This window comes from Lithobates pipiens, unplaced genomic scaffold (assembly GCF_037356315.1).
Source record: "Lithobates pipiens isolate NorthernLeopardFrog02 unplaced genomic scaffold, aLitPip1_a1.2 Scaffold_55, whole genome shotgun sequence".
Lineage (NCBI taxonomy): Eukaryota > Metazoa > Chordata > Amphibia > Anura > Ranidae > Lithobates > Lithobates pipiens.
In genome coordinates this window covers 4,032,692-4,050,114 of record NW_027507877.1, presented here as the reverse complement: position 1 = coordinate 4,050,114, position 17,423 = coordinate 4,032,692, and the positions used below count along the sequence as shown (strand labels likewise).

At 47.1% G+C, this 17,423-nt stretch overlaps 1 protein-coding gene across 1 annotated transcript in view; it reads left to right on the top strand.

Moving 5' to 3' along the window:
* LOC143957703 (cytosolic phospholipase A2 gamma-like) overlaps positions 1 to 17,423 on the top strand; it is a 159,923-nt gene that overhangs the window by 11,534 nt on the left and 130,966 nt on the right. The window contains exons 2-3 of the mRNA XM_077467395.1: positions 122 to 144; positions 14,230 to 14,314. Coding sequence (XP_077323521.1) covers positions 122 to 144; positions 14,230 to 14,314 — 108 coding nt within the window. The remainder of the gene's footprint in view (positions 1 to 121; positions 145 to 14,229; positions 14,315 to 17,423) is intronic.

Sequence of the window (17,423 nt, the reverse complement as noted above, 5' to 3'; positions counted from 1 at the left end):
AATGTCCTCCGGGGGGGTCACCAGAACTTTTCATTGTTTCAGAAAAAAATGTGTTTGTTGTTTGGTTTCAATCACCAGAATTGCTTCTGAACCTCACAATGTGTCTTTTGTGTTCCCACAGGAAAATATCGACATTGTGGACGGGTAAGTCAAGTCTTTTAATTTTTTTTTTGTATATTCTTTTAAATAGAAAGAATTCAATATTTTACATTTGAACATACAAGTAATATCAACATTCCCTGTAACAAAAAGCAAAAACATATCCAGTAAAGGAACATTAACCACCTCAGCCCTGGAAGGTTTTACCCCCTTCATGATGAGGCCATTTTTTGCAATGCGGCACTACGTTATTTTAACTGACAATTGTGCAGTCGTGCGACACTGTACATAAATAAAATTGACATGCTCAATTGGGCATGTGGAAGATGGGGCGGGATGACCAATATGCACGTAATTCATTTTTTCTGGTTAGTCCCATACAGAATGTGAGGCCCAAAAAAAATGTAAACTCCTCCACTGTTAGGGCTCTCCACTCATAGGGACGGGCATAAGAGGACTTTGGATTACTTGCTATAAATTGTTGGGCATGCAGGTTGCACTGGGCCACAATCGATGCAAGCATGTCCTCAGTAAAAATTAAATGGAAAAAGCCAATCAGGGAAAAATTTTCTGTGCCCCCATGAACTCCTGGGTGTGCAGTGAAAGGGGGAACGTTAGCTTCTCCTGAATTAGTAGGAAGCCACAAGGGGTTCTGAAGGGAATAGGGAAGGCTGGCATGGGACCTAACCCTTTGGGGCTGAGATGACACCCCACTGGTACGTGGCCTTTGACGATGTACTGCGGTGCTGGTGGATGGCACTGAGGTGCTGGTGGATGGCACTGCCTCCTCACCAGTACTCCTTCGTCTGACGGGTGGACTCTCATCTTCCTCCTCTGAGGCTGTCATTGTACCACTGCTTAGGACAGGCTCGTAGTCCACGTCAGACTCAGAATCTGAATATGAGGAGGAATCCAAAACAGAGAGCTCCCCGTTGCTCTCGTCGGCCGCAAGAATATCGTATACCTCCTTGGCTGAATATAACCTTTGTGACATTCTTAGTGATCACAAATGGTACTGATATGTGACACTGATGTGGCAGATGACACTGACAGGTGACACTGATGTGGCCGGTGGCACTAGCAGGTGACACTAACAGGTGGCACTGATCAAAGGTGACACTGATGTGGCTGGTAACACTGACCACAGGTGGCACTGATACTTGGCACTCAAGACAGGTGGCACTGACAGATAGCACTGACGACAGGTGGCACTGATACGTGGCACTGGCAGATGGCACTGGTGGCAGATGGCACTGCTACTGGCAGATGGCACTGGCAGATGGCACTGGCAGAGGGGACTGGCTCTGGCAGATGGGGCTGGCAGATGGCACTGATGGCTACTGTAACACTGTAAAACACTCACTGAATTAAATCACAGATCGCTCTCCCTCCTCACACGCTGTCTCTGTGTGAGGAGGGAGAGACAGAACACCGGCAATGAGAGATGATCTCATATGTTTACATTTGAGATCATCTCTCATTGGCAGCTACGATCGCACTGTAAATGGCCGCTGTGATTGGCCATTTACAGCGATCTGTGATTGGCCGTGTCCAAAGTACCCGCCGGAGCTCTATTCCCTGCAATTATATTACAGAAACACACACATTGTACATTATATACTACTGTATTAGAGTGGCTTTTAGGATTTTACAAGCATTTTAAACTAGGGCTTATTTTTGGGGTAGGGTTTATATTGCAGCCTTCCTGGAAAATAACGCTAGGTCTTATTTTCGGGGTATGTCTTATTTTCAGGGAAACACGGTAGTAAAAAAAATATATATATCATATAAATGCCATACATTTATCCCCTATTTTGAAGACGCTATAACTTTTGTGCAAACCAACCAATATACGCTTATTGTGATTTTTATTTTTTACCAAAATTATGAAGAAGAATACATATTGGCCTAAACTTATGAAGATTTTTTTTGGGGGGGATAATTATTATAGCAAAAAGTAAAAAAAAAAAAAAAAAAAAAAAAGTTTTTTTTTCAAAATTGTCGATCTTTTTTGTTTTATAGCGCAAAAAATGAAAACCGCAGAGGTGATGAAACACCACCAAAAGAAAGATTTATTTGTGTTGACAAAAAGGACATACATTTTGTTTGGATCCAACGTCACACGACCGCACAATTGTCAGTTAAAGACCCAAAGGGCCAGGCTAGGCGATGGGGGGGAGGGTTCAGAGATAGAGATAGTCAGCGTGGAGCATATTCCAGAGGGTAATATTAGGAGCATTAGTGGTGGGGTAACCAAAGCACATAAACCCAAGGTAAATATAGTAGCAAGTCCTAGTTGTAATCTTTGAACACCCAAGAGGATAGTATGTGACCGGTCAAAATATATTAATACGTTAAAATGTTTGTTCGCCAATGCCAGAAGTCTGACAAGCAAAATAGGTGAGTTGGAAGCTCTGGTGCATCAGGAGAGCTATGATGTAATCGGTATTGCTGAAACTTGGCTTCATTCCTCACATGACTGGGCTATTAATATTCCTGGCTATGCACTCTTTCGGAAAGACAGAGTAAAAAGGAAAGGTGGAGGGGTCTGTCTGTATGTGAGAAGTGATCTCAAAGCGAGTGAGAAAGAGGACCTGGTGGACGGAGAGTGTGATGAGTCTGAAGCATTATGGGTGGAACTGCATTTAGATGGGCGTAGTTCAAAGTTAATCATTGGAGTTTGTTATAGACCACCCAATGTTAATGAGGAGGTGGAGACTCAGCTCCTTGCACAGATAGAAAGGCCTGCAAGGGCTGGGACAGTGATAATAATGGGGGATTTTAACTACCCAGAAATTGACTGGGGTAATGGCACTGCTGGGACAGTTAAAGGGCAAAAATTTGTAAACCTATTACAGGACAATTTTATGGTACAGTTTATTGAGGCCCCAACTAGGAATGATGCTCTGTTGGACCTGGTAATCTCAAACCATGCAGAACGTATTACTAATGTTCAGATAAAGGAACATCTGGGTAGCAGTGACCATAACATGATTTCATTTGATGTTAGCTGTAAGCAAAAATCACATACGGGAAAGATAAAAACACTTAATTTCAAGAGAGCAAATTTTCCAAGGATGAGGGCTGCTCTCCAGGACTTAGACTGGGAGAGAATATTGGCACCAATGGGCACAGAACAGAAATGGGAATTCTTCAAAAAGCTTGTTTGTGATCTCACTGCAAAGTATATTCCCATGGGCAATAAGTTTAAAAGGTTAAAAATAAAGCCGATGTGGCTCACGGCCAAAGTTAAAAAAGCTATAAACTATAAAAAAAAGAGCTTTCAAAAAATATAAAAATTAAGGAACGCTAGTGTCATTTAAATGTTACAAGGAATATAATAGAATATGTAAAAAGGAAATCAAGGATGCAAAAATTCAAAATGAAAGACAGATTGCAAAAGACAGTAGGACAAACCCCAAAAAATTCTTCAAATATATTAAAAGTAAAAAGGTCAAGTCTGAGCACGTAGGCCCTTTGCAAAATAATCTGGAGTGGGTGACTGGGGACAAAGAGAAGGCTAACTTATTAAACACTTTCTTCAGCTCTGTGTATACAAAGGAGCATGGGGGAGCGCATGTCCATAATGGGGGTGGTACTGACGCAGCCCCAAATCCACAATGGCTCATAAGTGATCTGGTCCAGAAATATTTGGACAGAATAAAGGTGGATAAAGCACCTGGCCCTGATGGCATCCACCCACGGATCCTAAAAGAATTGAGCTCTGTAATTTCAAAGCCATTGTATCTAATTTTTAGGGACTCATTAATGACAGGAATAGTACCACTGGATTGGCGCAGGGCCAATGTGGTGCCTATATTTAAAAAGGGAACAAAGTCTTTACTAAGTAATTATAGACCCGTTAGTTTAACTTCTATAGTTGGGAAGATACTGGAGGGATTAATAAAAGACCACACAGATGAGTTCTTGCTGGAAAAAACTATTTTGAGCAACAGACAGCATGGATTCATGAAAGACAGAAGTTGTCAGACAAACCTGATTTCTTTTTGTGAGGTGGTAAGTAAAACCTTGGACAGAGGGGTGGCGGTGGACGTGGTATACTTGGACAGAGGGGTAGCGGTGGACGTGGTATACTTGGACAGAGGGGTGGCAGTGGACGTGGTATACTTGGACAGAGGGGTGGCGGTGGACGTGGTATACTTGGACAGAGGGGTGGCGGTGGACGTGATATACTTGAACAGAGGGGTAGCGGTGGAAGTGGTATGCTTGGATTTTGCAAAAGCGTTGGATACAGTTCCCCACACACGGCTCATGTGTAATGTAAAGTCTACAGGTTTGGAAACATCAGTTTGTAGATGGATAGAAAACTGGCTAAAAGACAGAATTCAGAGAGTCGTGGTTAATGATTCTTACTCTGAATGGTCTAAGGTTATCAGTGGTGTACCCCAAGGTTCAGTGCTGGGACACTTGCTTTTTAATATCTTTATAAATGATATTGGGTCTGAGATCAAAAGTAACATTTCCATCTTTGCAGATGACACCAAGCAATGCAGTGGAATAACGTCCTTACAGGATGTCTCCAATTTACAAGCCGACCTCAATGCTCTGTCTGATTGGGCGACTATGTGGCAGATGAGGTTTAATGTTGAGAAATGTAAAGTTATGCATTGGGGGCTAAGAATATGCATCATACATACTAGGGGGAGTACAACTGGTGGAATCCATAGTGGAGAAGGATCTGGGGAATCCATAGTGGAGAAGGATCTGGGGGGGATCCATAGTGGAGAAGGATCTGGGGGATCCATAGTGGAGAAGGATCTGGGTGGTTTTGGTGGATCATAAGCTCAATAATAGCATGCAATGCCAAGCTGCGGTTTCCAAAGTGAGCAAAGTACTTTCCTATATTAAGAGAGGTATGGACTCCAGAGAGAGAGATATCCTCTGTACAAATCATTAGTAAGACCTCATCTGGAATATGCAGTTCAGTTTTGGGCACCAGTTCTCAAAAAGGATATTGGGGAACTGGAGAAAGTGCAGAGAAGGGCAACCAAACTGATAAGAGTCATGGAGGAGCTCAGCTATGAGGAAAGATTAGAGGAACTGAATTTATTCACTCTTGATAAGAGGAGATTAAGGGGGGATATGATCAACATGTACAAATATATAAGGGGGCTATATAGGGAACTTGGTGTCGAGTTATTCACTTTACAGTCAACAAAGAGGACAAGGGGGCACTCTTTACGTCTAGAACAAAAGAGATTTCATCTCCAAATACGGAAAGGTTTCTTCACAGTAAGAGCTGTGAAAATGTGGAATATACTCCCTGCAGAGGTGGTTCTGGCCAGCTCAGTGGATTGCTTTAACCACCTTCAGACCGGACCATTTTGCTGGTAAATGACCAGAGGTCTTTTTACAATTTGGCACTGCGCTGCTTTAACTGGTAATTGCGCGGTCATGCAATGTTGTACCCAAACAAAATTTGCGTCCTTTTCTTCCCACAAATAGAGCTTTCTTTTGATGGTATTTGATTGCCTCTGCGATTTTTATTTTTTGCGATATAAACGTAAAAAGACCGCAAATTTTGAAAAAAAATGATATTTTCTACTTTTTGTTATTAGAAAAATCCAATAAACTCAATTTTAGTCATACATTTAGGCCAAAATGTATTCAGCCACATGTCTTTGGTAAAAAAAAAGTCAATAATTGTATATTTATTGGTTTGCGCAAAAGTTGTCACATCTACAAACTAAGGTACGTTTTCTGCAATTTACGCAGCTTTTAGTTTACGACTGCCTATCTCATTTCTTGAGGTGCTAAAATGGCAGGGCAGTACAAACCCCCCCCAAATGACCCCATTTTGGAAAGTAGACACCCTAAGGAAATTGATAAGTGGCATGTTGAGCCCATTGAATATTTTATTTTTTTGCCTCAAGCGATTGAATAATGACAAAAAATAATTTTTTTTTTTTTTTTTTTTACACAAAGTTGTCACTAAATGATATATTGCTCACATATGCTATGGGCATATGTGAAATGACACCCCAAAATAAATTCTGCTGCTTCTCCTGAGTACGGGGATACCACATATGTGGGACTTTTTGGGAGCCTAGCCACGTACGGGGCCCCGAAAACCAAGCACCGCCTTCAGGTTTTCTAAGGGCGTAAATATTTGACTTCACTCCTCACTACCTATTACAGTTTTGAAGGCCATAAAATGCCAAGATGGCACAAAACCCCCACAAATGACCCCATTTTAGAAAGTAGACACCCCAAGCTATTTGCTGAGAGGCATGTTGAGTCCATGGAATATTTTATATTTTGCCACAAGTTGCGGGAAAATTACACACTTTTTTTTTTTTTTTTTCACAAAGTTGTCACTAAATGATATATTGCTCACGCATGCCATGGGCATATGTGAAATGACACCCCAAAATAAATTCTGCTGCTTCTCCTGAGTACGGGGATACCACATATGTGGGACTTTTTGGGAGCCTAGCCGCGTACAGGGCCCCGAAAACCAAGCACCGCCTTCAGGCTTTCTAAGGGCGTTACAGTTTTGAAGGCCATAAAATGCCAAGATGGCACAAACCCCCCCCAAATGACCCCATTTTGGAAAGGAGACACCCCTAAATTTAGGGGTACACTAGTGAGACTAGGTAATAAATGGTGGGTGCCCTGAAACTATAAAAAAAATAACTAACCAACCAATACAGTGATCAGAAAAACGATCGCTTATTAGGCTGGGTTCACACTGGAGCGATGTGGGAACGCCACGAATGCGCGGCGGGTTCCCGCATCGCATGCCTCCCGGCGGCAGTTCACACTGCCCTATGTGAACTGCTGGGAGTGTCAGTGAAAGGAGGTTTCACACTTACAAATTAGTATATTAAAAAGAAAAGTGTATTCCAAGTCTTCAGTGATTTCAAAATATACCAGTTAGGAATTATATTTTGGCCAAAAAATATGAATATGTCCATGAATGTCCATTATGGACATGTAGACTGCATGTCCATACCGGACAATCATGAAGAGATGCAAAAATTATATGTTTTACAAACTGTTCATAAATTTACTGAAAGCTGGCAACCCTGCCCCCCTCACACTTGTATATACTCCGCCCCCCTCTCACCTGTACACACATAAGTCCTCCACTCCTGTAAACAAATGGCTCTCCTACAGTTGTACATACATATTACCCCTACACCTGTACTAGGGATGAGCTTCGTGTTCGAGTCGAACATACGTTCGACTCGAACATCGGCTGTCTGCACGTTCAGCGAATTCCAAACATTATGGGCCGTTCGCTCCAAATTTGTGTAGCGCTCACGGCCCACAATGCACTGCGCCATCGCAGTGCATTGCTGGCTCATGATTGGCCAAGCATGCACTGTGACCCCGCATTCTTGGCCAATCACAGCGCCGGCAGCGAGGAGAGCCATGATTGGCCACAGGCAGGATGCTCAGGCTGTGTAGTACACGCCCCACACTATATAAGGCCACCAGCATGGCAGCCTTGTGTAGTGTGTTGGCGTCTGTAGGAGTTAGTGGGTGTTCTGTGTACCTTCAACACAGTATACAACGTTTGTTATCGGCCGATTTTGCGTTCTTGCTCTTCTGTAGTGCAGTATACACCATTATATCCACCTATATAGGTAGCTATCTTGCTCTTTTTAAATAGAGTTTGCAGTCAGCTGTAGGAGATTGTGCGTGCTGTCTGTGTGCCCTGACCGCAGTATACACCGTTATATCCACCTACATAGCTCTTCTCTAATTGAGCCATCTGCCATCTGCAGGAGTGGGTGTTGTGTGTGCCTCCAGCACAATATACACTACCCAATTGCTGGTTTTCCCATCTCCCTTCAGGCCATTACCATGTCCTGAAGGCCAACAAGGAGAGGCAGACAGGCGCGAGCCGATAAAAGAGGGCAAGTAGGCTCTGTGTCTAGAGACAACAGTGCTGGTCGTGGACGTGGTGCATTGTCATCATCAGCACATGGCCATGGGACACGCTTGTCCTTCTTTTTTGGCAGCTGGACATGTTGAGCTGCAACATGCCAATGACTTGGTAGAGTGGATGACCAAGCCCTCTTCATCCTCCTCATCCTCTCTCACCCAGGCTCAGGGTACTAGCAAAGCAGCTGCCAATGCATCGTCTTCCCTCCTCTCAATGTCATCATCAGTAACTCATTCCCTAGACCCACCACGTCCTCCTGAGGAGTCTCCTGAACTCTTTGAGCACAGTGTTGGGTACATGCTTCAGAAGGATTCCCAGTGTTTTGTAGGCTCTGATGATGATACTCAGCTAGAGGAAGGCAGTAGCGTGAGCTCAGAGAGAGGGGATGCTCAAGAAGGACAGCAATCTGGCAGTCATGTTCCACAAGCTGCAGCATACTGCCAGGTTTGCTCCAGCGATGAAGAGGGAGGGGATGATGAGGGCACTGACTCCACGTGGGTGCCTGGTAGGAGAAAGGAGGAGGAGGCACATGTCCAACGAGGCAGGATGCCCTCCGGGGGCCAGCTTAGAGGCAGCACACCGAATGAATCACACCGCAGAGCTCTGCCTGTGCAGGGCGCTGCCTCTGCGTGTTATTCTAAAAGTTCTTTGGTGTGGGCCTTTTTTGAGATGAGTGCATCAGATTGCACCTCTGCTATTTGCAACATATGTCTCAAGCGCATCTCGTGTGGCCAAAACATCAGCCACTTGGGCATCACATGCTTGACCAGACATATGTTGACCTGCCATGCAGCTCGTTGGCAAGCGTACCTCAAAGACCCACACCAAAGAACAAAGCGGACCTCTCCTTACTCCTCATCAGCTGGCATCTCCAACCCCACTAGACCTTCAGTCCTCTCTGAAACCTGCTCTGAGAGGAATGAAGGTGTAGAATTAGGTGTGTCACAGCCAAGTGCTTCCGGGCACTCTGCTAGCAATACACCCACGTCCAATTATAGCAGGCAAATGTCCCTGCCCCAGCTGCTGGACCGGCAAAAGAAGTTCACTCCCAGCCATCCACATGCCCAGCGGTTGAATGCTAGCTTGGCTAAATTGCTAGCACTTCAACTGCTGCCTTTTCAGTTGGTAGACTTGGCCCCCTTCCGTGAGTTTGTACAATGTGCGGTTCCTCAGTGGCAGGTCCCCAAACGCCACTTTTTCTCACGGAAGGCGATTCCGGCTCTCTACCGGCATGTGGAAGGCAATGTCCTTGCCTCGCTGGACAGGGTGGTCAGCGGTAAGGTGCATATTACCGCTGACTCATGGTCCAGCAGGCATGGACAGGGACGGGACCGGTCTTTCACGGGCCATTGGGTCACTCTTCTGGCAGCTGGGAAGGATGCAGGACAAGGTGCAGTAGTGTTGGAGGTTGTTCCGCCACCACGCCTCCAAAATGCTACTATTGGTTGTGACACACCTCTCTCCTCCACCCCCTCCTCTTCTTCTTCCTCCATGGCCTCTTCCAGTGCTCTGTACTCAGAACCAGCGGTGCTCCGTAGGCGTTCCAGGGGCTACGCAAGTACGCAGGCAAAACGATGACATGCCCTGCTTGCGCTGGTTTGTTTGGGGGACAGGAGCCACACTGAGGCAGATGTTTTGTCAGCTCTGCAGGGGCAGGCCGAGAGGTGGTTGATGCCACGCCAGCTTAAGCCAGGAATGGTGGTTTGCGACAATGGCACCAACCTTTTCTCCGCCCTCCGACAGGCACAACTGACCCATGTGCCCTGTGTGGCTCACGTCCTTAACCTGGTGGTGCAGCAGTTCTTGGGCAGGTACCCGGGCTTACAGGATGTCCTGAAGCAGGCCAGGAAAGTCTGTGTGCATTTCTGCCAATCATTTAATGCCTGTGCTCGGCTGGCTGAGCTCCAAAAGGATTTGAACCGGCCCAAGAACCGCCTTATATGTGACATGCCCACCAGGTGGAACTCAACGTTGGCCATGCTGCAGCGGCTGCACATGCAGCAGAGGGCCAGCAATGAGTACCTGTGCGACTACGGCATCAGGACAGGGTCAGGGGAGCTCGGTTTTTTCTCACCACGCCATTGGGGCATGATCAGGGATGCATGCACTGTCCTGTCACCATTTGAGGAGGCCACAAGGATGGTGAGCAGTGACAGTGCATGCATCAGGGACACTGTACCTCTTGTCCACCTCTTGGAGCATACGCTGCGTGGAATAATGGACAGGGCACAGAGGCAGAACAGAGGCAGGGAGAGGAGGACTTCCTTGCCTCTCAAGGCCCCCTTTATCCAGACAGTGTTCCTGCTGTGCCACCCATCACACAGGAAGAGGATGAGGAGGATGATTGTGTCAGCATGGAGGTGGAGGCTGGCACTCAGCATCAGCAGCAGCAGCAGCAGCAGCAGTCTTGTAGGGATGATTTACAGTCCCAAGAAACCCATGGACTTGTACGTGGCTGGGAGGAGGTAGCTGCGGAACATGTTGTCCTTAGTGACCCAGAGGACTCTGGACCGAATGCCTCAGCTAACCTACGCTGCATGGCCTCCCTGATCCTGCAAAGCCTGCGGAAGGATCCTCGTATTCTTCGGATCAAGGAGAGGGACCATTACTGGCTTGCCACTCTCCTTGATCCATGGTACAAGGGTAAGGTTGCCGACCTTATCTTGCCATCACAGAGGGAGCAGAGGATGAGACATCTCCAGGAGGCCTTGCAGAAAGGTCTGTGCAATGCGTTCCCAGAGACTGGGAGGTTACAAACTCCTGGTCCTGGACAACGTGTTGCTGAGGCATCGGTCAGAAGGAGTGGTGGAGAAGGTGGCCGTCTGACCGAGCCCCAAGGTATGATCGGTTTCAGCAACCATCGCCAGCGTCTGATTTACATGATGCAGGAATACCTAGGGCAAGGTCAGACTTGGACACCTTTCCCACCGAAAATCCTCTGGCTTACTGGGTCTTGAGGATGGATCACTGGCCAGAGCTTGCACAGTATGCAATTGAGCTACTGGCCTGTCCTGCATCCAGTGTTCTTTCGGAACGCACCTTCAGTGCTGCTGGTGGCTTTGTTACCGATCACAGGGTGCGCCTGTTCACCGACTCAGTTGATCGACTGACCATCATCAAGATGAATCAGTCTTGGATCACCCACAGCTACCAAGCACCTGAAGCTGATGTAACCGAATATTTTTTTTTTTAAATATCACATCCCTTCAAGACTGCCTATGCTGATGCTGAGTGCCTGTCCTGTTAGGTTGATTGTCTATCCTCTTCCTCCTCCGCTGATATGTTGGAAGAACATTTTTGGTTCTGGGTGATGCCACCAGCCCAATTTTTCAGCCCCTGTTTAACAGGGGCGTTTAATTACAATTTTTGATGCAATGCTTTGCAGCCGGGCTCATTCCTGCACTACAACTAGAGTATATGGGAGAGGTTGCAGTGTCGTGGCACCAGCACCAGTGCCTAAGGCCCAATTTTTCAGCCCCTGTTTAACAGGGGCATGTAATTACAATTCTTCATATAATATTTCACAGCAGGGCCTGTTCCTGTGCCCACCGAGAGTAACTGTGAGGACTTATAGTGTTGTGGCACCAGCACCACAACCACCAAAGGCCCATTTTTTCTACCACTGTTCAACAATGGCATGTAATTACAATTCTTGATATAATTGTTCACAGCAGGGCGCTCCAACGCCCACCAAGAGTCACTTTGAGGGCTTACAATGTTGTGGCAACACCAACACCTTGTTCCGCCATTTCTGTAGAGCATATAGGGCAGGCCCCTACTTTCAAACATCCAACTTACAAACGTCTCCTACTTGCAAACGGAAGGAGACAACAGGAAGTGAGATGAAAAAAGACGGACGGCAAAACAAATTATACAGGGGTGATAACCCTTCCCTATGTTTTCCAAAAAGCTTAAAAATAGATTTTTTGACTGGAGCTACACTTTAAAAATGTACCAGTTGAAAATTACAAACAGATTCAACTTAACACAACAAACCTACACAGTCCCTGTCTTGTTTGCACCGCCTGTATACTGCTGTTCTGAGTATATAGGGCTTGGGGGCCACACGTATTTCCTTTTTTTAATATGGGTACGGGGTTCCCCTTAATATCCATACAAGACCCAAAGGGGATGGTAATGGGCAGGGAGGGCTACCCATACCATTTTTCTCAATGATTTTCATCCATATTGCAGGAACCAGATATTACATTAAAACCGCAAGCAGTTTTAAATGACTTTTTTTCCATTAAATGTCATTTTGTGCAGGGACTGTTCTAAACACGGGAAACACGTGGCACTTCACAGGCATACTACAGACACCCCCCAGGCACCATATTTAAAGGAATATTTCACTTTTTTTTTTCACTTTAATCATCATTAAAATCAGTGCTCCCGCCAAAACGGCCGTTTTTAAAAACATTTTAGGCATTGACCCATGTCCCCTGGGGCAGGAGCCAGGTCCCCAAACCCTTTTTAGGACAGTATCTTGCATATTAGCCGTTAAAATTAGCACTTTTAATTTCGAACGTTCGAGTCCCATAGACTTCAATGGGGTTCTAAAGTTTGTACAAATTTTCGGTCCGTTCGAAAGTTCTGGTGCGAACCGAACCGGGGGGTGTTTGGCTCACCCCTAACCTGTACATACGTATCACCCCTACACCTGTACATACGTATCACCCCTACACCTGTACATACGTATCACCCCCTACACCTGTGCATACATATCACCCCTACACCTGTACATACGTATAACACCTACACCTGTACATGTGTATCACCCCTACACCTGTACATATGTATCACCCCTACACCTGTACATGATATGGCATAGGTGTGGTACAGGTGCAGTATACTCAATGTCCTGCCTCCAGTAGCTCAGTCCCTGCTAGCAGTGTGAACAATGGGTATGGTCCTCTCACCAGTCTCTGGTGTGGCTGTGAACTAGGTAGGAAGAGGGGGCCCTCAGTCTCTCCACAGAATGCCTCCAGAGATTCAGTGGTGGGAAGCAGAAGATCAGTGATGCTCTGGTCACCCTGCAGCAAAAGGGCAGATGCTGTAGCTGTGGTCTGTGCTGCACTGCCTTGGATGACTCCATTGGTCTGGTCTCTCAACAGTCTTGTCAGTATTCAGCAGATGTGCTCTCAGTGGTGGCAAGTGGTCATTTTTTTTGGGGGGGTGGCGGAAAACAATATACCCCCACGTTGGGTGGTGGGCGGATGTGCATTTACCCCATCAATGCAGCGCTTCACCGGCTTCTTCCCTTGCTCTTCAGCAGCAGCTCTCCATGGCATCAGTGACTTCCATTTCCTCCCTCCTCCTCGGCAGCCAAACAGGAGTCTTCTCTTTTCGGGAAATTGGAAAACAGGTATCAGACCCGCTTCTGATTGGCCGGATTGAGAATCAGTGTTACAACAGCAAATTATCATTCGCTGGTGTAACACCTGAGTGGACTGGTAGCGCAATACTCTGTGCCACGAACCACCCTATTTTGAAGCCTATTAGAGGCAATGGCTCTAATCAGGTGCTTCAAAAAACCACCCCCACCACTGAAATTCAGGTGCCTGGCGTCCTAAAAGGGCCCAGACCCCTGAATATGTGGTGACAGCTGTGGCAGTGGATAGAGTCATGCTATGCATGACTCTATCCATTGTTCAAATAGAAGGTGGGAAGGAGAGAGGGGTGGCACCCAGGCACCCCTAATGGATGGGCCGCCACAGTGTGCTCTCATTGTTACCCTATGGTTAAGAGGAAGAACATAGCTGTGCAGTTTCAGAAAAGCAGCTCTCATGCACCAGTATCTCTTGGGAATTATAGTGCAAAGAGCCTATAAGACCCACAATATGGCTTATTTCTTGGGCTTCAAATCCCATGATCCTCTGTGTTCTGGCTTGGCTTTTCTGGCTATAGTTCTCCCTCTGCTGGCTGGAGAGGGTAGTGAAGCACAACTGCAGGAAGTGGAAGTAAACTGATTGTAAGGAGAGAAATGTCTCCTTTTCCATATTGCTATCATCCAGCACCTGGCTACAAGCCCCATTAAATGGGAGGTCAATAGGCTACAACCCCTAGAAACCTCCAGAGGAAACCCCAACATTTGTATTCACTCACTGACTGGAGTATAATGACTTCCTGCTCTATCCAGAAGGAAAAAGTCTTGGCTCTACAGAAACTTATTTTTGTCATGTGCTTTTTTTGTTTGTTTTTTGTCCACTTAACAGATCAGAAGGGGAACCCAAATCCATCAATGCAAGGAAGATAAAAGTAAAGGAGACGCTTTCATCCTTAGGCATGAATGTTGGAGAGGTAAAGATTTTCTAGTATTTGTCTTGTAAACTTGATGCTGAACAACCAAAAACAGCCGTGTAAATTGACCAAGTGACCTTCGTATAAGTGAGCTTTCCCTTTAGCCTTCTACTATTAGATATCTCCACATGTTGTTACGTTATTCCATACATGTACCCCACATGATGCTGTGTTAATTTCTTATTACTGCCCAATACATATGGGCATCCGCAGGTAGGGGCAAGGGGGCACTTGGAATCCGAGATTAAGTCGGGGGTTCCCCACTCAGTCCTTTATCCTAGCGCTGCCGGTCAGCCCTGCTCACACTTGTACACAGTTTAGCAGGGCCGGTGACAGCTGGTGCCAGGAGCGGGATAGCGGAGGCCTCAAAGGGTGGGCAGGATGATATCACCCAGTCTATGCATGAGCAAGCGGCCCAGGAAACGGAGGCTGCGGGAAAGGAGAGCAGCAAGATGCCAGGAACAGCAGGAACAGCAGGCACAGCATCCCCGGCACCTCCCAGAGCCTGGAACCCTTGAACTCCTTAAACCTCCTCACTGCTCCCAGGCCTGGAGGACAGACTGACCAGAGGTTCAGAGAACAAGGATGGGCAGGAAATGCAAGCAGCCAGGGACCGCTCCATGTCACATCATAGATCTGATCGAAGGAACAAAGTGCCTCCTGTCCTCACCCAGAATGAAAATGGGTCTTGCCAGCTTCTGACCGTCAAGGATATCCTACTGGCATGCAAGGTACGGTACTGAGCCTTATGCACACCACTGGGACATAGGGGCACTAGAGGGACTCCAGACAGGACTAGTGGTCTCTCTCTGACCCCCCTTTCTCTCTCATCCCCTCTGTCTTTCTCTGTCACCCCCCCCCTGTCTCTCTCTGTCACCCCCCCCCCTTTGTCTCTTTCTCTATCCTCCCATCTGTCTCTGTCACTCCAAGAGGGCCTGTTGAACCCAGAATCCCTTGGAGAGGTTGGGAAACCCATGTTTCAGCTTCCTATGTACCTCCTATGTCTAAGTCACCCAGTGTCCATTAGGGGCACAGGGTGACTGAGAAAATGTGGCTTGGATTACTTAAAATGGGACAGTAATATTTATCCACAATATGTACCAGGATATATATAAAAACTATTCTTGGTTTGTTTGATTCGGAACTCGACATGTTAATTAAGAGCTGATCACATTGGCCTCTGTACAATGTAGGAGATGGGCCGACTCCTACTGGAGCTCCTGTTATTGTGAGAAGGTGTCCTATCATAATGTGTGAAGCTCGGTGACAACAAGTCTGACCTGTAGTGAAATCCTGATTAATAACAACAATGGCCAGGTGGGCATGGAGTCAAGTTGGCTGCTTTAAAGGATTAGCTAATTAGCTCATGTTAATTTATGTTTTTGGTTGCAAGTGTATTGTTATGATAATTTGGACAGGAGGGGGGGGGACCTCCTCTTCAAATGTATATGAGCCCTTGTACACACGGTCGGACATTCCGACAACCAAATCCGTCGGATTTTGTCTGAAACCATTGCATACACACGGTCGGACAAAGTTGTCGTAAAATCCGATCGTTCAGACCGTGATGATGTTATTTCGTTACAACGGGACTACGTTCATGCTAGCAGCCAATAGCTTTGGTGTAGGAATTTGATCTGAGCATGCGTGGCACTTTAGCCGATCAGAATTCTCTACACATGTTGTCGGAAAATTTTACAGACAAGTTGGAAAACTTGGTCCGTCGGATACTCTGACGGAAACAGTCCGATGAAGACCACACACAGTCGGATTATCCGACAAAACGGTCCGATCGGACACATTCTGTCGGAATCTCCGACCGTGTCTACAAGGGCTAAGACTGTATTCTTGTTCTAATAAACAGTTCATAGTGAGCAACCAAATGAGTATTGCCTTGTTTGTGGTTGTCAGCAGTTGGAATATTTGATATCTATAGTCAGGCTGGGAGGAAACGGTGTATGACAAAAGCACTTAAGCAGAGTGTGAAACATTTCATTATACCCCTTCTGTCACCCTCCCACTGTCTCTCTCTGTAACCCCCCTCTGTCTCTCTCTGTCACCCCCATCTCTCTCTCTGTCCCCCCTCTGTCTCTCTCTGTCACCCCCCGCTGTCTCTCTCTGTCACCCCCGCTGTCTCTCTCTGTCACCCCCCTCTGTCTCTCTCTTTCACCCCCTCTGTCTCTCTCTGTAACCCCCCTCTGTCTCTCTCTGTCAACCCCCTCTGTCTCTCTCTGCGAACCCCCCTCTGTCTCTCTCTGTCACCCCCTCTGTCTCTCGGTCACCCTCCTTTGTCTCTCTCTCTGTCACCCCCTCTGTCTGTCTCTGTCACCCCCCTCTGTCTGTCTCTGTCACCCCCCTCTGTCTCTCTCTATCATCCCCCCCTGTCTCTCTCTGTCACCCCCCATCTCTCTCTGTCCCCCCTCTGTCTCTCTCTGTCTCTCTCTGTCGCCCCCTCTGTCACCCCCCGCTGTCCCTCTCTGTCGCCCCTCTGTCTCTCTCTGTCACCCCCCTCTGTCTCTCTGTCACCCCCCTCTGTCACCCCCCTCTGTCTCTCGCTTTCACCCCCTCTGTCTCTCTCTGTCAACCCCCCTCTGTCTCTCTTTGTCAACCCCCTCTGTCTCTCTCTGTCAACCCCCTCTGTCTCTCTCAATGAACCCCCCTCTGTCTCTCTCTTTCACCCCCTCTGTCTCTCTCTGTCAACCTCCTCTGTCTCTCTCTGTCAACCCCCTCTGTCTCTCTCGGTGAACCCCCCTCTGTCTCTCTCTCTCACCCCCGCTGTCTCTCTCTGTCACCCCCCTCTGTCTCTCTCTTTCACCCCTTCTGTCTCTCTCTGTCACCCCCTCTGTCTCTCTCTGTCACCCCCCTCTGTCACCCCCCTCTATCTCTCGCTTTTACCCCCTCTGTCTCTCTCTGTCAACCCCCCTCTGTCTCTCTCTGTCAACCCCCTCTGTCTCTCTCAGTGAACCCCCCTCTGTCTCTCTCTTTCACCCCCTCTGTCTCTCTCTGTCAACCCCCTCTGTCTCTCTCTGTCAACCCCCTCTGTCTCTCTCGGTGAACCCCCCTCTGTCTCTCTCTCTCCTCTCTCTCTCACCCCCGCTGTCGCTCTCTG